This window comes from Zeugodacus cucurbitae, chromosome 5 (genome assembly GCF_028554725.1).
Source record: "Zeugodacus cucurbitae isolate PBARC_wt_2022May chromosome 5, idZeuCucr1.2, whole genome shotgun sequence".
In the NCBI taxonomy this organism is placed as follows: Eukaryota; Metazoa; Arthropoda; class Insecta; order Diptera; family Tephritidae; genus Zeugodacus; species Zeugodacus cucurbitae.
In genome coordinates, this window is record NC_071670.1 from 14,015,054 (window position 1) to 14,040,638 (window position 25,585).

Genomic DNA, 25,585 nt, shown 5'->3' on the forward strand with positions numbered 1-25,585 from the left:
AAAATGTAATTTATTAAATTTTACTGTTAGTAACCTTCAACACATATTTGTATAAAAAAAAATATTTAAATTAGTTCAAACATTATTTATATCCGCAAAATTGCCGAAGTATTTTTTTCCATATAAGAAACTAGAGTCACGTTCGCGCACAGATAGCAACTTGTATATTTGTTCCTGTGTCTTTTTGCTTGAGGTTGTGTGAGGGCATGTGTCAGTAAGCCTTTTTGCGGCCAGCATGCAGCGGTATGTGTGTCAATGTCAGTCAGTTAGTTGGTCGCACACGTTGCCAACACGCCCGGCTGGGCCAACTGGTTGCTCGCAAGCCGCATACAACATATTTGCCAGCGGAAAAAAGGGCCGCGACAAAAGTTGGCCTGAAAAAAGGGAGATATTTTGTCACGTGAGCTATGCAAACGCTGTCAGATTGCGGTCTATATTACGCATACATGCGACGAGTGTATGCAGCGCAACACATGTTGGCACGAAAAACACAAACATATACTGGTGTGTGTTTGTACATATGTGTTCATTATATAAAATATGAAAGAAGCTGTTTACTAAACCCATACAAATGTCACTTCTTGTGGCAAAAACACAAAAAAAAACTGCGCAGCCAAATGAAAATAAAATGTTGTGTACGCTGTCATGTCATGTGACAAACACGTTTCACCCAGCCACACACAAACACATATATATATATGTATATATATTTTCCAGGTGTGCTCTTTTATTTATTTATGTTTGTATGTGTGCGTGTAAATCATTGGCTTTGTTAGTGGTGAAGTTTTTTTTTTAACTTACGCATCCTCGTGTCCCGTTAACCAGTCAGCCGTGTAGCGTTATATTCAAGCTGCGTATGCGTGTCACGCACTGATAATAGACACAGTATGCCAGTGCGTGCGTGTAGTACGAACGCACCCAGGTATAAGTATAAATATGAAAGTTTGCAAACACGCTCAACATTATTATTTTTTCATAAGAAAAATCGTTGTGCATAAAGTAGCGCACATACTTTATGTGTCTGCGTGCTGTTTGTTATGAGTGTAAGCAAGTATGCGAGTCTTCGCTGGCTGCTGTAGAAAGTAAAAAAATAATGTAGCAAGCCATATGTGCTGGCAAATAATTGGAAAATATTATGTTGTTGCGAGTGCTCGTTTTTCTTGGCAACAACGGTGTTTTCCCTTACCTTACTCACTACGTTTTGCATGTTCTGAACTTATATAATGATTTTCTTGAGCGTTCAATTATATTATGGCAGCAAAAAATGTATGTATTACAATTTGGAAAATAAATTAAAAAAATTAAATATCCATATTAAAAATGTATGGCATACTTTAAGGCGTTCGGAGTGATATTGAAAAGTTGAGGCATTTAATCAATATACACATACTTGGAACAAATGAAGAATAGTGAAAAGTGTTATTTTGTAATATAATAAAATAATAAAAAATACGTTGTATACTTTTAGGCGCAATTACATAATTTTCGTACTTTAATACAACAATTTTAATAAATTTAATTTAATATTTCTTTGAATAAAACAAATCATTATTGCCATTTATTATTTATAGGCAGAATACAAAGCATAATTTTAGGCGTTACTACAATATTTTTTTATAAAAAAGCTGCTAAATTTAATACTTGTCAGTAGCTTCAAAGAATTTTAACATTTATTTAGCATACATTGCAGTGCTAGTATAAATATTTCAACAGAAGTAGTAGTTTGAAAAGCTTATCGTGAATGAATAAAAATATCTATTGAAATTTCTCTAAATATTTTAAACCACACTAACATTTTTACCCACATTTCTAATTAGTATTTGGTTTATTTGTGGTATTTCATAATTTATTGTAGCATAAATATAGGCGCTATAAAAGACTGAAGTTATATTACAACTGAGTACCACTATTGTAGTTGAATTGAGCAAACTACGTTGCATACATTCAGGCATATTAAAATTATATTCTTCAATAATGCAATTTTTCACTTTCGAGGCATTTGAAAACAAATTGAAACATTATTTATTTATATCACATATCAAAATATGATTAAAAAACATTCCAGTGACATTACTTACACAACGTGGCACACTTTTAGGCGCACTGAAAATTTAGTTTTTAATATTATTTACTTAACTGGACACTTCTGAAATAAAAGAACTTCCAAAAGCATTGAAAAACTACATTTCAGCAGTTGGTAGCATACATTTAGGCAACAAAATCTAAATCTAATAATGTATGACAGCTATTTCAGTTTGCAAATGTGCTATTTGCAAAAATGTAGCGTTTCTAGTTCACCTAAAGTTATGGTCAGATCAAAGCGTCTTGTGAAATAAGTATTCAACGAATTTAAAGTATACCTTTAGGCGCACGCAAAGCTAATAATACGTATAGAGCAAATATTATACGAAAAAAGTCAAGTACACACCCTATCATTATCTACGAAGTAAATAAGAGACCAACCAACGAAATTTCACTGAGCAAGGCTTCAACCATATTATTTTCAGCCAAACCTCTTTTTAACTAGCCAGCAATTAATGACAGGAAAAGGAAAGTACAATGCACAAAATGAAAAACCAAGAAAAGAACTGCAAACCTTGCGCTATCTATATTTGCCTCTCCGCTACAGACGTTGAAAGAAAGACAAAAGAAATAGAAAGTAACACAAAAAAAGATATGCTCTCAAGGTCAGCACCCCCCTAAAGTGAAGGTAGCAGTGTTACATAAGTTTACTTGCTGATGTACAAACCTAGCTATGTTTTTATGTGCATACATATGTATCAGAGAAAAAAGGGCGATGTCTGCTTTTTAAATTCATAAGAGCATATGACTCAATGTAGCAAACGAAGGCGTAGGATATTCGAGCACAAAACGTCTACTGCCTATGCTAACATTTTTATCATACACTTTTCATTTGCATGAGACGGTGGCTCTTCCTTCGTAAAAACACTGGGGTTTTCTTTACGTATTTCCTTTTAATGAGGAAAAGGGAAATAAGAAATGAAGGCATAATAGAAATACATGTATGGACTTCTGGTTACGCTTTCAAAATAATTTTGTTCACATATAGAAATAAATTTTCTAAAAAAAATTGGGCCAAACGTGCATTTAACGATTATACATTCGTATGTTAATACGAATAAAATGATAGCATAATTTGAGGCGTTTTGACCATTTTTTCTTTATATTCAAGGCGCAATTGTTGGTTATCAGCATACGTATATAGTAATCTAATGAAGCAAGTGTGTATTATTGCATACTTTTAGGCAATACGCTGTTATTACTATTAGGTATACATATATATTTAGTTGATAATGATAGACAATAAGCATTGATAATGAGAAAATATAGATTATTTGCATATAAATTCTCATTTAAGAAGCCACAATGCTTATGATTTCTACATTCCTTTCACATTTATTTATTTTTGGGATTTTTTATGTTCAATTCTTTAGACTTATTTATTGATTATTATTTTTCATGATTTTACAGTTAATAATTTATTTTTATATTCTCATTATTAATATATTCTTTTATTTGTTGTAGAGTTGTTAATATATTTTATAATTTTTCAAATTTGTTTGTTTTGAAAATTGTTTTGTAATTTGAAATTTTTTCTTATAATTTTTTATTATTTTTTTATTAAAATTATTACAATTTTACTGCTTGTTATTATTTAATTATTTTTCAAATAATTATTTTTTTATTATTATTATTACATTTAATTTTATATACATTTTATTGTATTTTAAATTTTTTAATTTTATTTATTTATTTTAGTTGTTTATATTTATATAAAATCTAGAATTTAAATTTTACTTTTTTGTTTTCATTTTTAATGTTTATTTTCTTATTTATTAACACTGTTTGAAGAATTTTGTTATATTTATTTATTTTTATATATGTTTTTCTTATTATATATTTAATTATTTCACGATTTTGTTTTTATATGTAAAAGAAATAAAATTATTGTAGTTCCATTTGTTAATGAAATTATTAGTTTTCTGATATTTTTTTTTAATTTTTTAAATATTTTTTGTAATTTTTTTATTACTTTTTTATTATTTTTTATTCTAATTTTTTATATATTTTTTAAAATTATTTTTTTATTTTAATTATTTTTTTTAGACTTCTTTTTTTTTGTAAATTAAAAAAAAATTCAATTTTCTTTCAATTTTATTTTTTTTATTTGGTTTTATTATTTTTTTTATTCTAATTTTTTATATATTTTTTAAAATTATTTTTTTATTTTAATTATTTTTTTTAGACTTTTTCTTTTTTTTTTTGTAAATTAAAAAAAAATTCAATTTTCTTTCAATTTTATTTTTTTTATTTGGTTTTATTATTATTTCTTTCATTTTATTTAAATGTTTTTAAGTGACATTTTTTTGTTGTTATTTTTTTACTTATTCAAATTATTTTGTAATCTCTTCAAGATAATATTAGTATTTACAATTTTTTAAATATTTTTTTTAAACTTTTCTATTTTTTAACTCAATTTTTATTAATATTACTAGCAGACCCGACCACACGTTTTTGTGGCTAAGGTATACATTAATTTAGAATTTTTTTCAATATATATATATTTCAAAAAATTCGTACGCGCAAAGACGAAAACATTATAGCCGGTTGATATACATTATGGTAGATCTGTACTAAGCGTAAATCATCATAATTACCAATTAGCAAATTTGCAAGTTGGCCAAGCCAAGATTGTTTCGGTGACTTATTTATGATTACCGTTTTCATAGCCATGACAGCTTACACTAATTTTAATTGCAAAGTGAGAGGTGATAGTCAATGCAATATTAAATATTCTGTGGGATAATTAACTACGTCACCCGGGTTTGTAGCTGTGTCAACTCTCCTGGAACGAAATCCTAAATTGTCGCATTAAGATCATCGACATCTTTGTTTTTTACCACCAATATAGGCCATTCAATCACCCATTTATAGTTATTATATTGTGGTTTCATGTCAGGAAAAACACGATGAATAAGCTCCTCTTTCGAGACCATGAAGTGGCAGAAGCCCGTTAAAAATGTTATTAATACATTGAGGTGTCAACTGCGTCGCTACCATTTTCAACTATTTCTACAATCGCTGTATGATATTATTGGAAAAACACTCGTATGTTATTTGTTCATTGACGATTGACCACAAAGTAGATGATTTTAGGCATGTGATAAGTTCGTCAGCAACAGTTGATCCAGGAATAACTGGAATAGTCTGGCGAAAATCACCTGCCAGAATCATGGCTTCACCAAAAATATTTTCGTTGTCGCGTAAATCTTTTAAAGTCCAGCGACTTAAATATCTGGAAAATCTCCTTTGTAGCTCTTTTTGGCGAGTTTGCAGACTGGTGTTTGTTGATTTGCAATTTAGTAGTAATTTCAAGGCCGAAAGTACCGTTTGTCTGCCTACTAACAGGTGCCAAGGTTCAGGAATTACATCAGCCCTTATATACTATATAAGAGGATTTTCGTTTTCTATTGGACTTCATTTCAAATTGTGTGTAATAAAATCACATCAATAAATTGCGAGAGTATAAAATGTTTGGTTGCTTTTCCCTACTTGTTACAAATTGTTTTGTTTCCACTTTCAATAATCCGACTAACTACAGAATCACGTTAGACACTTGTGTCGCTAAATTATAAGTAATTTCATCCCCAATAGAAATGTTAAACAACTCCTCTACTGATTACTAGTAAATAACAGCGATTACTGTGTCATTATTTGCTTATTACAAATGCATTAAATTGATGAAGTACACGCTCATACATAAATATACATACATACATACATACATACATACATACACACATACATACATACATACATACATACATACATACATACATACATACATACATACATACAAACATACATACCTCATATCATATAGTGAGAGAAAGACACTTGCAAATAATGCCACAATAAAAGCAGATATTTTGAAGGTTTCTAAGCGCAATAATGATTGGCTGTGTATAACAGTTGCGAGTAGATGATGATTGGATGACAGCAGGTGACTGACTCTGCATAAATGTAAGTATGTATTTATGTAATATGTAGCATACATATGCAAGTTAGCGCTGATTGGTGACCTTGACACTCGTTAGCTTACGATTTGTATGCATTTTCGGTTAGTTATACACGGACGTGATGAACATCACCCAGTGAGCCAAAGTGCGGAAGTTATTTGCAGTAAAAATATATTTTAAATATTTAATATTATTAATATTTCATTTATTTAACAAAATTGTTTGACGAAAAAAAATTGCAATTTTGTTTATTTTACAATTTAAATATTTTCAATTTACTTTTATAAAGACAAAAAACTTTAAAAATACATTTTTCTTATATTTTTTTTTTACTTTTTGTTCAATTAAGTTGAATAACTCATTTTATAATGTATTTATAATTTTATTCTAAATTATAGTATAATTTTATTCTAAATTATAGTATAACTTTTATTATTATTATAAATTAATTAAATTGTTATATAACACTATTTGAATTATTTTAATAAATTTTTTTTATTATTATTTCTTATTATCTATTAACAATTTCAATTTTTTTTAATATTTTTATTTCAATTTTTTTATTATTTATATTTATTTTTAAGATAATTTATTTTGGTACTTTTATCGCAAAGGACCAAAATGGTCTATGTGTGACGTATTGGCCTACCAGTATAACCTAACCTAACCTAACCTATTTAATTTCAACTGTTTTTATTTAAATTCTATTATTTACAGTTTTAATTAATTCTAATATTTAATATTAAATTAATTCTAATATTCTAATATTTAATAATTGTTTTGTTGTTTTAAAAATTTTTAATTCCAATTAATTATTAATAATTTTTTTTCTCAATTTATTACTTTTATAAATAGTCTAATTTAATTTTTTATTTTTGTAATGTAGAAAAAACAATTTCATACTTTTATAATTTGTTATTTGTAAATTTGTAAATTTATTTTTTCTTTTAAAATTTTTAATTCCAATTATTTATTAATAATATTTTTTTTTTCAATTTATTACTTTTATAAATAGTCTACTTTATTATTATTTTTTATTTAGAAATAAGGATTTAATATTTTTATATTATAATATGTTATTTATATTTTTTTGTAAATTAATTTTTATTTATTTACTTTTTTTATTATTTTTGTTTTTAATAATTTTTTTGTATGATTTTTAATATATTTTTTATTAGTTTTAATAATTGTTTCTTATTTATTTTTTAATTCTTTTTATTTATTTATTTTCTTTAATATTTTTTATAATTTAATTTTTTATATAATTTTTTGAAACAAATAAATTTGATTTAATTATTTTAAAATTTTTAGTACTTTAATTTTTGTTCCTAGTTGGCAACTCTAAATTTTGTAACACCACGTCATGCACACCGTCGCAGCAAAGCATCAACACCCTCGCCAAAATGGAAACTATCAGCACTATATGGTGGCGGCCTATTATAAATTACCCAAACGTGGGTGGTAAGCGCAGGCAAACACGTGAGTGCTCAATTAATATAAATATATATTTTATTTGCACGTTTTTTCCCTACCTAATACAGAAATTGTCACGAATTAGTGATGGAACGCCCACATACACACGCCCCACTTTCACACGTTGCAGTGCCAGCTGTTTGTTAGGCATGAATATAAGCATGAAATTCAATAAAATTATTTAAAAACAAAAAATATAAAATATAAAATTGTACGGATATCTCTATAAGTTATATGCTATACTAAAAACAGACTGCAGCTAGCATATCGTGTGAACAGCTCATTAGCATTGTGTTGCCCTAAACTATTTAACGGTATTATTTCATAAAGTTCAACTTTACTTTTGTTTGGCGTGTCAATTTGTCACCCCACGCGCCCGCCCCGCCGACTGCAGCCAAGTGTTTTTGTTATTAATAAAGTAAATACCAAAGTCTCACAAGAAAAAAAAAAAGATATTGTTCATAGTTTATTGTCGCGTGTCATAATTTCATGTACTGCTATAATATTTAAATGATTGAAAGGTGAAGGCAAGCAAGTATAATAAAATAAAACAAAGAAAAAGAATGTTACTATTGTCTTGATTTTAATATTTGCACGAAGTAAATTGAATGATTAGACACATGATTTAAGTTAAATAAGTTATTTCTCATTTAATACGTTAATTTGAGCAGTTGTTCCAAGAGAGATGATTTTCGAGCAGCGATTTTTCCAGAACATATAGCTCATAACGCACAATGTGTAAATATTCACACTTACAATGAAGTAAGATACTGCTAAAAAACAGTATGGAGTACTAGTGCTTAAAGACAACTTCGGAAAGTTCATCGAAGTTTATGGTAGCTGTTAACATATATATGTATGTGCACAGAAAGGGGTTCTGTAAAGAAAGTTTTAATTAAAGTGATCTTTGTATATTATAAAAGAAAGTTGAACTGTTATAAAATAATACTTCAGACACGCTAATTTATAGAAGACCTTATTGAATGAAGATTGGGATAGAACTAGATAGATATATCATCTATATATATCGGGTCATCCAAGTAGAGATACTTTTTGCAATAGCCTTACTTGACATATCACGCTGCGAACGTCACCGAATCGACTGTCCGCAGCAACTCGGACTAACGTATGGAACGACGTGGCGTATTTTACGTCGAGATCTTAAACTGAAAGGGTACAAAATACAGCTTGTGTAAAAACTGTAACCGCACGGCCGTTCCAAGCGACATCAATTGGCTCTATGGGATCTTGAAAAGTTTCAAGAAGATCCGACGATTTCGAAACAATTTCTGTTTAGTGATGAGGCCCATTTCTGCCTCAATGGGTATTAGACAAGAAAAATTGCCGCATTTGGGACGAAGAGAAACCTGAAGAGATTCAAGAGCTGTCGTTTCATTCAGATAAAACAAGGGTTTGGTGTGGTTTGTGGAATCATGGACCCATATTTCTTCAAAAAATATGCCTGTGAGAACGTAACCGTCAATGAAAGATGCACCAAAGACTCATTACAAATCAAATAATACCCACACATTATCACAAATTAACCGACAGTAAGGCAAAATAAATACATTTTCAGCATAAACTAGAAGTTACAGAAGCGATATATATAGAATAGAGGACTCTAGAGAGCACGCCACCTTTGACAACTCTGAGCGTAGTGCCAATAATAGACGATAGAAAAAGGGTTAGAGGTAGTGCAAAGGATAAGAAATTCTAATATAATATTGAGAGGACGCAAATAAGAGAAACTAACTCAAAAGAGAACTTTATTATTTTAGTATTATTAATATTATTATTTTATTTCTTTGATTTTATTTGCCATTCGTTTTTTATAGAGTTTATTAACTTTTTTTCCATCCAAAAAATCTCCAACATTGCGTGCCTGCCTTAAATTCAGCAAACACTTGCGTTCTTCGCATTACATTTACATTGAATTTGCCGAAGGTGAATGTCGTGATTTCAGTGAGAGCAAAAAATCGCATAATAATAAATAGTTTGCCAATAACAATAATAAACAGTGTAATAACAACTACATTATAGCAAAACAAAAGAAATCCTTGCACTTAAGCACCGCTTCCTACGCAGACTTCATCAAAAGCTAATAAAATTTGATTTGTTACACATGCAAGTAAGTCACAATGAGGCAATGACTTTGTTGATTTATCATATTATAATTTAATGTCAAGCGACGGTGCGACGGTTCGACGCTGCGTATACGTAACATTCAATTACGAGTACATTATATAAAGTTTTAATATTATATATAATTATACGACAATGAGTGCGTTTGTATGTCTGTAGGTGTGTGTATTTGTACAGGAAATAGCTAATGTACCTAGTAATTTGGCGCTGAGCGCGCTTTGGGAGTGATTTCACTGCAAATCCTGTTACCGAGATTGCGTGTTAGCCTTCTTTCGTTCCCCTGCCACAGTCCACTGAAGGTTGCGGCGTAGATTTCGTATATTTTTTTTCATATCAGCTTGAATTTCTTACCTGCAAAAGTACTCAGCTAGATATGAATCGCTACAGCAGTTGGTTATTTCCAAAGGTCATACACGTCGGATACTTTTGAATAATGAGGTCATTTGGCTATTATTCTAATGCTTTTGACTGTGCGCAGCAAAGGCTGCGACTACAGCGCTAACGGATTACAATAGAGGTCACTGTGTGTAGTTAGTAGTTGGAGAAAGGATTAAATTAACAGAATAAAATTGATTTGGCTGTTGAACAATTAAACGCAGAGAAACGATTAAATGGAGAATTAACGCTATTCTTATATTTTGAAGGCTGAGTGGAGTTCTGTCAGGACTTGAAAGATACGATTTGCAAAGTTGAAGGTTACAAAGAACTTGAAGTACTTATCGGAACTTATTGCTGTAAAAATCAACAAAATAATGTAACAACAACCCCTAAGAGTCAAAACCAGACCTGAAAGTAGTCAAAAAACTTGATGTGTTCCAACTTGGAAGAATATAAGCACAAGTCAATCAAACCATTAACGCAGTTAAGCAAAAAGTAATCTATCTGAACAAAATTACAAAATTTAAGACGAACCAAAACAAAAACGATTTACTGAGTTTTGACTGAGCTAATGAGAAATCAGCCATAAAACATACAAAAAATAAATTAATTTTATTAAATATAAATCAAACTCTTCTGAAACCAATCTTTAGCAGAACCAAATATGAAAGTAAGTACAAATGAAACTAGTCGAAAAAGCAATCCTAAACATAAAGAAATAGTACAATTTTCTAGTCTAGAAACCAAACTAGCTTAAAACAAATACTAAATCGAATTAGAAAGAAAACCAGTCCTCCAAACCAAACTATTTAAAAACCACAGCTTTGTAGTTCTTATAAACAAAGTCCCAAATAATTTGAAACAAACCTTAAGGCGACGCCTATGCCAAAAATACACAAAGAATAAGCCGATCTAGTCATAAAACACCTTTAAACAGAACAAAATAGAATGTCGATCTAATAAAAAAATTTGTCCAAACAAAAGTCTAAAACCATTAGCTAAATGCGTTTCAAATGAAAATCAATTCAATAACTATGGATCGTACTTATCCAAACCGATTCCAACTGCAAACTAAAGCTATCTAGTCCAAAACAACATATAAATCAAACTCTTCTGGAACCAATCTTTAGTAGAACTAAATAAAAAACCAACCAAGTACAAATTAAACTAGACAAAAAGCAATCTTTAACATAATCAAATAGTAAAATTTCCGAGTTTAGAAACCATCACCGAAATCGAATTAGAAAGAAAGTCAGTTCTTTAAGTGAGAAACAAAACTTAAGGCGTCGCATATGGAAAAATAATATACGAAGTTTAAGCCGAACTAATCACAAACACCTTTAAGCAGAACAAAAATAAAACCGATCTAACAAAAAAGGACGAAATCATTAGCTGAATGCGTTTCGAATGAAAACGTGCTCAATATTATGGATCGAACTTATTCCATATATGAACGCTAATTCCAAACTAAATCTTACAAGTCCAAAACAATACATACTTAGTCAAAGCACAGTCGTACCAAAGAATAACTCGTTAAAACAAGAAAAATGTATTTAAAAAACTGTGAACCAAACTAAATGAAAGTGTAGAACACGAGATCATATATGAACTGGAAAGGAATCTCAGCGGAGACCAATATAAAATTACCCAAATGCTATATACTAAAATAAACAGACGCAGACCTCAATAAAAAACATAGTTTAACACGAAATTCAGATAGAAGATAATACAACCAAGTATTTAACTTTATTTGAAGAATTAGAAAACAAGATCTGGAGCTCACCTTGTTTCAGAACAGAATATATTTCTAGTGGCGAAGATTAAGGAAATAAATTTTGAAAAGCATTTAAAAGCTGACATCTTAGAGCTTTCACTGGATATTCAAAATAAAAGGTTTTCAATAACAATCAGCACATCTCTGAATTTGTAGTTCCCTAAAGGCCAGTATGAACGTGAACAATTTATTATTGAGTGTTTATAGGGAAATGTATGTCTTCTTATAAACAGTTACACCAAGCACTTCCAAAAGAGATGCTCGCACAACGATCAAAATTATTTGTAATACACAAATTTTTCACAATGACACAACAACAATATATAAACACAAACTAAATTTAATAATATTTTTGGGTAGTGGTTAAGAGATAGCGACAGAGGCTAGCACAGTTACTGCAAATAGTATACGTAGATATGGAACTAAGCGCTTTAGAAGGACACTTAAATGTAGATTTTTTGTTTTTCAAATTTATATACGGAAATTGTGTGCAAATTAGCTACAACAACAACAACAGTTACTTGTATATGTATAGCAAGTAGGTTTTGGTTGTGACACAGAAATACTTTAAAGTGTTCGAAATTTACTATATAGTTTCTTTTCAGTGTAGTGTGGTAAGTTTACAAAATAAAGCTTGTAAATACCAAATTCGGCCACGAAAAAATCACGCAATTTCAATTTCGACTTCTTCGGTTCCTCACGCGGATGATGTACCGTTATTTGATCGCCCTCCTCCGAGATGAGCGTCTCACTTGGCGGCGACAAAGCGAACTGTTCGAGCAGCCGACGCTCCTGCTCCTGCAGATCCTCCGCTTCGCTGGGTGATTGTGCATCAGTTTTTTGTTGTTCCTTTTGCAGTTGCAGCATATGCTGTGCGACGAGCATTTTTTGCGCTTGCTCTTCAGCCTCTTTTTGCTTTTTAAATGCTGCATGCAGTGGTTAGCATTTGTTTGGGCCCAAGTTGGTATGGGATTTCGTGGATTTGTTTTTGTATTTTTTTGTTTTTTAGTTTGTATGTTAGTTTCGTTTTAGTTGTGTTACGTTAATTAGGCGTAGAAAAAATTTAAAAAATGTTAAATAAAGTTTTCTTTTGCTGCTAGAGTTTAAAAATTATTTATAATATTTAGTAACAGAACTACTGAAAAAAGCAAAAAGGTGTCGGAAAATTTAGAGGAATGGAAAAAATAAATTGTTAATTTTGGTAAGTGGTTAGATAGCATAGACTACTAGAGGTGGTAAGTAAATCAGAAATAAATAAATGAAAAGTAAAAAGCCACGCATGCACGCAGTTTCCAGAAGCTTTCAATGCAGATAAGAAAAGCTTTTGATTCAACTAAAAATGATAGTGAGAAAATACATTTTTTGTGGAGAATATTTAAAAACAAAAAAACTCTTTTTAATTTGTAACTTTATTTTTAATTAAGTATATATATATTTTTTTAATTATCTAATGCTATTTTTATTTTTTATTTAATTTTAAACTTTTATTTTTTATTATTTATTTAATTTTATTCTTTTATTTTTTTTTTGTTATTTATTTAATTTTTTTCTTTTATTTTTTTATTATTTATTTAATTTTATTCTTTTATTTTTTGTTATTTTCTTTATTAATTTTAATTTAATTTTTTTTTCATTAAATTTTAAAGAATTATATTTAATTTAAGTTTATTAATTTTTATTTTTTTAAATGTATTTTTTGGGAAAGTGGGAGTGGTCCCGCCCCAAATATGTTTTTTTGTATATATCTCGCAAGCCAATAAAGCTATATATACCAAACTTTCTGCAGTCGTTTCCCTTACGTACGCCATCGTGAAAATCGTGAAAACAGTTGGAATCGGATACTAACCATGCCCACCTCCCATACAAAGTTTCTGTTGAAAATTACTAAAATGCGTTAACTCATTAACGGAAAACATCAGAAACACTAAACTTTACACAAGAAACGGTAGAAGGAACCTGAACTTAGACTTCTTTAAAAAATTGAAAATGGGCGTGGCGATGCCAACTTATAGGTCAAAAACCATATTCAGTGAAATTCGATATACAATATCGGTGTACAATATTATCAGGGTTGAAAAATGGGTTAAAACGGTTCACAACCACGCCTACTTCCTATTAGACTCAATTTTGAGTTCCATTTGTTTAGGAACCAATGAAGATAGCGGAATAAAACTGTACACAAATACTGTATACCATCTGTGGCTTCACTTGTGAGAAAATTGTCGAAATCGGACCAAAACTTTTCAAGGCCCCGGGTATCGAACATGAAAAACTCAGTGCCTAAGAGTAATTTTTCACCGAAAATATCGTAAAATCTATCAGATATTTTAATTTAATTCAGTGGGAATATTTTTCTTCTAATAGTGTGTCTATACCAAAATTGGTTAATATCATCCCTATCTCCCATATACCGTATATTCGGATTATCAAACATCCGGTGGGCTTTATAAAGCATATATCGGTTAATATGTGAGTCTTGGAGATAGTGTATCTTGGTGATGAAAATGAGTATAATCCGTTCAGGAATTACCTCAGCCCACATATACAATATATGATGATTTTCGTTATTCTATTGGACTTTATGTCGAATATATGGGTCAAATTGTCTGTTATATTAATAAAACTATATCAATTAATTGTGAGAGTATGAAAAGTTCGGGATCACTCGAACTTAACTTTTTCTTGCTTGTGGTATATAAATTTTATATTTCTTTTATTTTATACACATAAATTTAATACTTTTTTCTGTAGTTATCTATTTTTGAATTTTTTTTTTATTAATACTATTTTTTATTAATTCTGTTTTTTATTATTTATTTTTATTTTTATTATTATTTTTTTTTTGTTTTGTTGTGATTTATTCTGCTCATTAGAAAAATTAATATTTTTCCATTTTAATTAAATGAATTGATACGCCGCAGTGTATTATTTTTAAAGAGAGAGAGAGAGAGAAAAATGTGTGAAGGAGAGAGTACCTACTGTAGGGTTAAAGACAACTTTAAATAATAATTTAAACATAGACCCTAACCCATTCTAAGTTCTCGCAGTAAAAAATAATATTTTATTACGAAACTTGCCGTAGGCATTTATTTTTATCAACACATGTGTTGTAATAAATACAATAAATAATTTTCACGCCAAACACAGTTAATTTATCAATAACAACTTTTGACGCCAACAACAATTATGCAATGTGTGACTTATTTACAGCTATTCGTAATGTGGTGCACGTACTTTATATACATACATACATACATATATAACAAAAAGCGTACATTGCTGTATTGATGAGTGTGCGGGTCGACATAATTGATATGTAATTGCGCACACAGCCAAATCTATACATATGCATTTGTATGTATGTATGTATGCATGTATGCAAAGTAGTTACATAAAAGAGGCGCACCGCAAGCCACTGATTACCAACAAAGTCACGTATTTGCGCCACAGACTGCACTGGCAATTTGCAAGCGCTCACTTTTTGTTGCTGTCAACATGTCAATTTTTCTGTCTATTTTGCTTTAAAAATTTTACAATTTTCCCCCATTTATACGCTTTTATCTGTAAGAAAGAACGTCTAAAAAACAAATGTTCCCCATGAAAGTTGCAACGAATTTAATTTTGCGCATATTTCACTTAATTTTTATTTACTGCATTGTTTGTGGTTGTTGTTATTGCTTTCGTTTTAGTAGCGTACGGTTATGAAACAGAAATGACTGTCAAGTCGAGGGGGAAGAAGAAGCACGCAGAGTAAATGTGGAAATTGCAAAGTGAAAATATTTAATAAAAAACAACAACAACAAAAACAAAAACTTAAAGCATTCCACTGCGTATTGAAAACTATAAACAACAATTTAATATATGAAAATTGTAAGTAAACTGACAATAGCAACAATTAAATACTTTAAAATTATATAATAATTAAACTAAAAACAATAACAATAACAATAACTGAAGAAAAACACTTAAAAATTTTTAATTGTAGAAATAATTAAAAAACATATAATAATAAATGGGGACTAAAAATATATGAAAAATTTTAGAAAGAAAGTTTGAAAAATAATCGTTATCGATTCTATTAATTCTTCTACAAGCTTCCACATTACGTTTACATATGAATCTACCTGAACTTTTTGCTTAAGTCTTTGCTAAAGACTCTTTGGCAGTTATATCATTGACTAGTCTAAATGCTAGAATGTAACTGCATTCACCAAACCCAAATAACTAATTAGTTAATTTTGCTTATTATTTTTAAAGCTTTCAAAATTAGTAAGTCCAACACGAAGTCTCAATAGACTAGCGGGAGGAAACTCAGTTGTAATTATCTGGGTACCCGGTCATATAGGTATAGAAGGAAACGAAAAGGCAGATGAGTTGGCTCGCTCAGGGGCAGCTGGGAACGCAGTTCCCTTAAACTATCCCAAACCTTTCAGTTCTCTCAAGCGCTACCTAAAGCAATGGATGCTAGGGGAACATCTCAGGTGCTGAAACATGTGCCACACGGGTCGTACCACAAAACTACTATGGAGTAGTGTTGACACTGGACAGACCAAACAACTTCTTACTTTAAGCAAAAGAGAACTAAGCTGTACCACAGGGGTCATCACGGGGCACCTAACTCTAAGAGGCCACCTGCAGAGACTTGGTATAGTAGAATCGGCAGGATGTAGGGCGTGCGAGGAAGATGACGAGACATTAGAGCATTATCTCTGCGAATGCCCAGCCTTCTGTCGGTTAAGAAGAGATACCTTCCATGGCTCCCATTACTGTAATCTGAGAGAAATTGGGCAGCTGGGGTGGAAAAAACTCAGAAGCTTCGTTAAATCGATCGAGTTGTTCAGGTGATATTTATCAGTCTACCCTGCAAAAATGCAAAACATTTTTTTCTCGAAAACCGTCTAATACCGTCTCATCGAATGTTGCCATAATCCACGCTTCTGCACCATAAAGCAGGACGGGAATGATAAGCGACTTGTAGAGTTTGATTTCGGTTCGTCGAGAGAGGACTTTACTTTTCAATTGCCTACTCAGTCCAAAATAGCACCTTTTGGCAAGAGTGATTCTGCGTTGGATTTCAAGGCTGACATTATTATTGGCGTTGATGCTGGTGCTTAGGTATACGAAATTATCTACAACTTGTCTTATCGTCTTGTCCTCATCTTAAGTAACTTGATTAATATTATTTTAAAAGTAACAAGAGTTTTTAGAAGCAAACATTCTGCTTAATAAAAAATAATAAGTAATTTTAACAAAGTAAGGAAATAAAAAATTATAAAAAAATATTTCAATAAATAAGTAACGAATAAGAATAAGAATATACGAATAAATATAAAATTAAAAAACTAATAACTTAAAAAATAAAATAAAACAAGTAAGGAACATAACCTTTGTATGGGAGGTGGGCGTGATTATAATCCCATTTCCTTCATTTTTGGACTGTATAAGGAAGAGCCTAACGGAAACGACTCAAGAAAGTTTGGTTAATATAGCTTTAGCAGTTTACAAGACATGTACAAAAATCTTAGTAGGGGCGGGACCACGCCCACTTTCCAAAAAAATTCACCAAATATGCTTCTTCCTAGAGCGATCCATTGTCACTTTTTACTTTAATAGCTTTATAAATAAAGTTAGTTAGTAAGCTTTATAGATAAAGTTATAGATCTTTATAGGTTTTCGGTTATCGCCATTTTGTGGGTGTGGCAGTGGTCCAAGTTACGTGTACCTAGTTATCAATATATCTAAATTTTTGCTCAAGTTATCGCATGCACATGAACGGACGGACAGAGAGGCATCCGGATTTCAACGTGTTTCAACTCTACTCGTCAGACCATTCACTCTGGTATATATAACCCTAATCTGACTCTTTTAGTTTTAGGACTTACAACCAACCGCAGGAGAACAAAACTATTATACTCTCTTTAGCCACTTTGTAGCGAGAGTATAAAAACAAATAACTTGAAAAATTAAATATAAATATGAGAATAATATCTTCTAATTTTTAAATAAAAAAAAAAACAATGTTTTTAAATTAAAATAAAAAAATTAACTGAAATAATATTTTCTTCAAAATAAAAATAAAATGAGAAAATACAAATTAATCTAATAATTTCAAAATGGCAAACATCAGTTTACGTAGTAAATTAATAACATTCTTTTGCACTTTACTATAAATATTACACTTCATATTTTTTTTTCTCTTCCCTTTGATGTCTAAAAAGAGAAAGACTGTCAAACATTTACGCTAAAAAAACCGAACGCAGTGCATCCACTAGAAAATTTAATAGAAATGCAATCACAGCGTGCAAATCATAGGAGCAATGAAGGAATTGAGTGATTTGATTTTACAGCAGCAACGAAATGTTGGGGAAAAGAGTACAGAAAAATTAAATTCAAATTTATATAACGCAGACACGACATATACACATGTACGATTTGCAGCCGCAGGTGTGCACGCCGCCGATGAGCAGGCACTGCAAATGGCTGCGTTCAATTCCATTCCAATTGAATTCAATTACTATGGAAATCAGTAGCGCTGGTCAGGAGAGTAGCGACGGAGAGTAGGGAAAATTATTCGAATTCAGTTTTAATGATAGTTGGAAGGAAAATGCAGTAAACATCACCGCATGGAATGACAGCGAAATGACAAAATGAGCGTTTAAAGCAGCAGAGTCGTAACGGTAGTTTTATTTGTTTTTGTTGTTGTTGTTTTGAGGTAATTACAAATTGCTTGCGCTGCAATGGCTTACCTACAGATACTTCAAAATTTACACATACATACATATGATTTTCAAGATTATCGATAGTAAAAAGGCATCGATAAATTTTACAATCGATACAAAAATGTATCGATATATACAAACAATTTTTTTAAGAAAAAAAAAACAAAAACAAATATTTTTTGTGCTGAAATTTTTGGATTAATATATAGGTTTTAGGCAAAAAAAAAAATTCGGACTTGAATAAATATTTGAAAAGCGATAAGTTTCTACCCAGAAAATTTCAAGATTATCGACAGTAAAAAGGCATCGATAAATTTTACAATCGATACAAAAATTTATCGATATATAAAAACATTTTTTTTTTTAAGAAAAAAAAACAAAAACAAATATTTTTTTGTACTGAAATTTTTGGATTAATATATAGGTTTTAGGCAAAAAGAGTTGAATAAATATTTGAAAAGCGTAAGCAACTTTTCCGCTATTGCTTACAAACGGAAATACACCAAAAGGAAATAAGAAAGTAAGGAAACCAATATGCGGTGAAAAGTGAGACGTTGCGACACTTGAGTGCCACACACTTTGCCGAATCATCGAAACAGCACCGACAACGGTGTACCATATTGAATGACCATGTCTGTAAAGCGTTGCATGTTGCAACGTACATAAACGACGCACAAGTGCACAAGGGAAAGTAAAGTGAGAGGCGCTGCTCAAGTGGAGCCCTCAACAGCATAGCGCCTGAGTTGCCTTTTTCTCTCTCGCTTGACACAACCCTCCACTAACACTTTTGTGGCTTATTACTATTGTTATTGTTGCTGTTATTGTCCGTGTTACTGTGCTATTGTTGTTGTTAGTTTGAGTGGCAACGATGACAAATGGTCTGAGCATTGATAAATGACAGTGTCGACACAATATTCAGCTTTTTGGGTTATTTTCATTGTTTTTTGTTTTTTTTTTTTTTTTTTTTGTTGTTACGTGTGTGTGTCTATGTGTTTTTGAGCGCTGCGTACATAATTGTTGTTGCTTTAACCAAGTTAGTTGAGGTTTTCATAGCTACGTTTTAGTTCTAAGTAGTTTTTATCTTTTTTGTTGTTCGTTTCGCTTTTTTATGCGCTGCGTCTGTCGTTGTGCCGCACACGAAAATTTCATGTTATGTAGGTTATGTGGCTTTTTATCTTCGCATACACTGAATTCGGAATTCGGGGTCAATTGGGGGTGTCATGGAAGACACACAACACACATATGCACACATCAAATTGCGAACAATCACAAAAAACTGAAACTGAAATTTCACTCAATTTCATACAGATTTTCGCTGAGCTTTTGTCGACTGAATACTTCATTTGTTCGATGTAATGACAGAGTCTGATGTGCATATGTAGCAAATATATTTATGTACATATATAGTGAATTACGATTGCTTTAGTTCTATTGAGTAATACATACATATCTATACATGTGTCACGGCCTTTGATTAATTGTGCTAGAGCGAAGAATTTTCATTTATTGAATAGACTTTAGTTCAGTCTACAATATAGTTTACAATATACACTAATATTTGTTCATATTAACTCAAATACCGTTATGTAAGTTAATGTGTACAAACCCCTTTCAACATTATCGATGATTTGTCATCGATTATTTTCTATAAGTGTTAAATATATAACCGATAACAGTAAATTGTCGATCAAATGCATCAGTAATCGATAATAAAGCAAACCGTAAACAAATTTGTTATCGATAAATTTCCACATATTCGATAACATTTCAAAGGTATATGAAAATATGGGCAAACATCATTTAAGAAAGAAATTACCAAACAAATATCGAAATAATCGATACAATAATCATAAATCAAACAATTATCGATAAATAAAAACAATTAGCATTTCCATAAAAAAATTATTTATAATATATGATTTTTTAACAAATATAAAAATACATACATATATATGAAGTGTTCTATAATGAGAACAAGCAATAATGAATTATAAAATTTTTCGATAAAAAAATCGATAATGAAAAATCGGAAAACTTGTGTAATAAAAAATATTTCAAATGTAAAAAGTTATCGATAATTGAGAAAAGTGCCGTAATAGTCAATGAACGAAATTTTTGCCTCTAACTTAGCTATAAAAATAATCGATAACACAAGGAACGATAATAAAATATTTGATGATTTGAAGTGAAAATTAATTGTGCACCACTTATCATTATAATCGATACAAATCCGATTAATAACAAGCAGTTCGTTTATTGCTATTGATTTATTATAGTTAAAATCTTACTAGTCTATTATTAGACTAAGAACGGGCACTGTAATTAATCAAGGACTTAATTAAATCGATGCCGAAATTAATTGGTAATTAAATTTATCGATTTATTTTACTAATCGATACTGTAAATAATCAATATTAAAATGAAAAAGTACAGAAGGTAATCAATATTGAATTTAACAAGTATTAATAATAATCGATTTATTTTTATACTAAAATAAAGCGATTAATAATTTATTTAAAAACAATTGACTAAATTGAAATTAATTGAAATTAAATAAAGATAATTAAATTTAGCGAGCCCAAAATTCATCGAAAAACATGAAAAGAACTCAGCTATGCAAAATTTTATCGATCAATAAATTTATTAATAAAGAAATTCATCGACAAAAATTATCGATAAATAATAATTTTGATCAAATAATCAATAAATATTAAATTAATTATTATCGATTTACGGCAAATATTAAAACCGATAAAATAATCTATACATTTTAATATCGATAAAAATCCGATACTTTTTATCGATAAAAATATGATAAAAATATCGAATTTTTATAGTTAAAAATATGATAAAAATTAGATATTTTTATCGATAAAATAATCTATAGATATGTATATCGATAGAATAATCAGTAAATATTTATATCGATAACTTTTGTGTTTGTCTTCGTCATAACGCAACAAAAAAACAATATATTGTGCTGCACATTTTGGAAAATACAGCAGATAGTTGCACATTTTCCGATTTCACTTGAAAATATTCCTTTAGATTCAATTGCAGCAGTTCTGAGGAATTCAAACTACACTAAATACAATTTCAACTTATTAGCTATAGCAAGAAGATTATTTATATGGCGACAGTGGCATTATAAATTCTTGCCGTTAAAGATGCTATTTGATGTAATTATAAAGCAATCTTCAGCTGGGTGGGAAGCGGCTTTAACCACAAAGAGGCAGCAGAGGTTACTATGGGATCACAACTGTAGATGTTTGTATATATGCGAGTATGGGTATGTAAGCTTTAAGAACTCTCTATACATTTCGCCTAAAGGGATAACAAATTACAATTTGAAATATTTAAAATGGATTAGCCAGCTAGATAGACTTACATACACACATAGATTTGTATATGACGTATGCTAAAACCGTTAAGGCGAACACTGTTAGGTTATTCCACCTGTCAGCTGCTACGACTGTCACCGTTAGAGCTTAGGTATGTAGTGCAAATTGTCTACAACAATAAAAACCACACTTTGCGAAAATTCGTTGCCAATGAAATGCCAAGTTGCTTTGAGCGTTTCAACAAAGTTAAGCCGCTTACCAATGATGCACACACATACACAGTTACGCATACAACAACAACTATAGTAATATTATATATATGTATATATAGTGTATACCCACCCACGCACACACTTGCGCTTGTTATGAGCGCTAATTTCAATTGGCAACAAACGTCTGTTTGTGGGGCGTCAAGCAGCTTGCCGCTGTGCCCTCGCCGCCCACGGTAGGGATGAAAATGCAGCGAACTGTTGATTTGATGGGTGCGGTTTAAGGTGCTAAGAAAATTTCGCAACTTCCGTGCATACGCTGCGGTCAGTCGACAACGAAAGCGACGACGAAGAAAACGGAGATAAAGATGAAAATTGCGAAGAAGAAGACGAAGACCACGATGAAGTCGCCTTCGAGGCAGCAAGCGGGCTGCGAGCGTGCAAACGAGTTAACACTTATGTGCGACGTTTATGACAGTCGAAAGTGCAGGAAATTGCATTTTCATGCACTGACATTGACGAGCGTTTGTAGATTTTTCGATTTTCGCAAATATTTTTTTTTTTCTTACACACCCCACCGAATTTTTGCGCGGTCAGTGCGGAGAATTTGAGAAAAAGTTTTTTTTGTAACTTTTATTTTCACTTTCGTGCCTTTTCTTTTTTTCTATTTTCCGTTGTTTTTTTTTTTTTTTGCAATTTCCTTTTGTGGCTTAATGCCATGGGAAAATTGCCCACAGCAGCCGCATTGGCAGTAAAAATTTCATTTTCCGCTGTTGAAACTCATGTTTGTCGGTTAGAAGAAAATCGATCACGTTGCTCGCTGCACACTGTGTGCCGAACGCATTTAATCGTCTCACACAGCAAAGCGAGGAAAATCGATTTTGATAACTGAAGCGCAAAGCAAACTTTTAATCTAATTTGTCGTATTACTGTTTCAATGTGTCACATTGTGAGTGGATTTAAGCAATTTGCAATTTTGTTATGAACGTTTACAAGCGCATGCAAAAAAATAAACATTTTCAAAATAGAAAAACTCTCAAAACCTGTTAATTCGAGTACTTTTTACAGTAATCAGCAACTCAGCATGTAAAAAATTCATTAAAGTATGGGTTTCAGGATTCGCAATCATCAACCAAGTCTTTACTGTGACCAATTACTATGAACGAGTATTAATTTACAGCGAGTTACGGAAGATAATGCTTCTGAGAACCGGTCACAAGAATATCAACCCTTTACAATGTCTTAACTATGAGCAGTTCCAGTATAAGAGCATTAGTTCCCAACCTGAGACGATCTTACGACGATTCTAATCTCAGCCTCGGATAGTTGATGGGAGGAAAACTGTCAGCAATACTCTCAAATCCACCAAATCACAGTTAATTTTATAATACTTGGAACCTTACCATGTAAAAAACGGTTAAGTATATCAAAGAACAAGTTCCAATACCAAGTGTCAAAGGTTTGTACTATTAGTAGCTCCAGTTAAAGATCTTGAATTTGCAACTAGACAACCATGGAACGATAGTTATGGTCTTGGATGCAGGTAGTAATAAAAATACTCTTAAAGAAACTCAATTAAATATTTCGAGGGACCGGTTCCACGAGTACCAAGTGTCTCAGCTATTAGCAGTTCCAGCCAAAGAGCATAAATTCACGACATGACAACCATAGAACCACGTTTTCTAGTTTAGGATGCAGGTGTAGATGAGAGAAAAGCACAGTAATTTCACTAAAATACTCTCAAAGAAACTCAATTAAATACTTTGAGAAACTGGTTCCAGTAGTGCCAAGTGTCAAATATCTCAACTATTAGCAGCTATAGCTAATTGCTATTGCTGTGTTGCTTTCCAAGGAGGTATAAAATTCTATACACCACTCCCCCTCATTGTGAGGCCCCAGTCTGCAACCCGTGGACAAGGTGAAATACCTGGGGCACTAGACAAGAAGCTCTCGTGGAAGCCAAACATTGTCGGAAGCTTTCAATTAACTCCGGCAGCTATAGCTGTTAAAGTAGCAGTAGATGAATTGCTTCGAAGTGCGGCATCCTTCAGAGAGGGATGTATTCACTCCGATAGCAGAGCGGCAATATTGTCCTTGGATTCGATGACAGTACACTCTAAACTAGTAAGTGTCTAACATCGAGATCTGTAGCTTCAAACCACTTTATAATCCGACTTGTGTGTGTACCCGATCACCGCGGATCGCTGTAAACTGCAAAGCGAAACGGCTTGCAAGAGTGGTTACCCTACACGGCAACATTGACGCCGGAGTGGAAACGAGTAGACAGTCCGTGGTCAACTTGCGCTAGAGCGCTGGACACTCTGACTTCGAGTGCGCACGCCAAACGCTGGAGAACAACCAGCACCTTGCGCAGTAGCGAGGTCTTTCTGGCTAGCAGTGCATCGAAAACGGTCCTTCCAGCTGCTGGCGCTTAGTAAGGTGCTCTACACAATCATTGGTGTGCTTACTGGTCATTGACTAATAGGCACAAACGCGGTGAAGCTTTGATGCTCAGAGGCTTGTTGCCAAAACTGTTTGGAAGAAGGCGAAGTGGAATCATCCAAGCACTTCCTCCTTCAATGTGCAGCATTCGCCAGACTCAGTTTATAGCACCTCGGTAGGCACAGTGAAGTGACTGTGAATCGACATTAGTCGACATAAGAACTTTATTATAGAGTTCAAGCGCTTTGACGTATCATAAGGATCTTAGTGATGCGTCAGGAGTTTTCTGGGTGTTAGAAAGCCCTATCGAATCTGACTAAGTGAGACTGTCTGCAGCTGCGGAGATCTATCCTAACCTAACCAGCAGTTACAAAGAATCATGAAAGTTAAGTTTCTAAAGAATCTACGAATAAAATAGGAATCTGAACTTTTCTGGTTACAAACTTCTAAAGTTCAGGGAAGATCTTATTGATACACTGTAGGCGAGAAGAATATTTACATTTTTGAAAATATATTAAAATAATATAAATCGACTTAAGCTTTGAAAGATTTTTGTAGTCATAGTAAAAATGTGTGCCGATTCTTTAGCGCCATTTTCTGGTACTTTTTACTAAAGCTTTTGAATTATCATTTGAGAAGCAATAAAGAGTCAAGTCTCGCATGAACTCATCAAATTAACACAATTTATCAGTGTCAACTAAAGTCGACTTAAGCTGTTTTAATATCCACGAATAAAATGTTGATTATAAATAAGTTATCGTCAACTAATTGATTTTTATATACATACATACATTTATATATATACTAATCTATATTTTTTTGGACCAACTTTTGTTACAAAAAAAAAACAATGAAATTAACCGTAAGCGCCAATGCAACGCCAATGAGTGTGACGTCGGCGCTGCATTTGACGTTGTGCGGTGAATGAGTCGACTGCCAGGCTGATGGCTTGCTTGATTGTGGTGAATACAGTTTTAATTAAATTTAATTAAAACATTCAACTCATTTGATGGTTATTGTTGCGTTGCCTCTACTTATCGAATACAAGCAAAATAAGCAGAAAAAA

At 31.5% G+C, this 25,585-nt stretch overlaps 1 protein-coding gene across 2 annotated transcripts in view; it reads right to left on the reverse strand.

Annotated features, from left to right (window-relative positions):
* The window catches only part of LOC105219497 (serine/threonine-protein phosphatase beta isoform), an 80,222-nt gene that overhangs the window by 46,485 nt on the left and 8,152 nt on the right, over positions 1 to 25,585 (reverse strand). The window contains exon 2 of one of the 2 annotated variants that reach the window (XM_029045102.2): positions 12,453 to 12,734. The exons of the other annotated variant lie outside the window; for it this stretch is intronic. Within the exon in view, the coding sequence (XP_028900935.1) occupies positions 12,453 to 12,734 (282 nt within the window). The remainder of the gene's footprint in view (positions 1 to 12,452; positions 12,735 to 25,585) is intronic. 2 annotated transcript variants of the gene reach the window in all.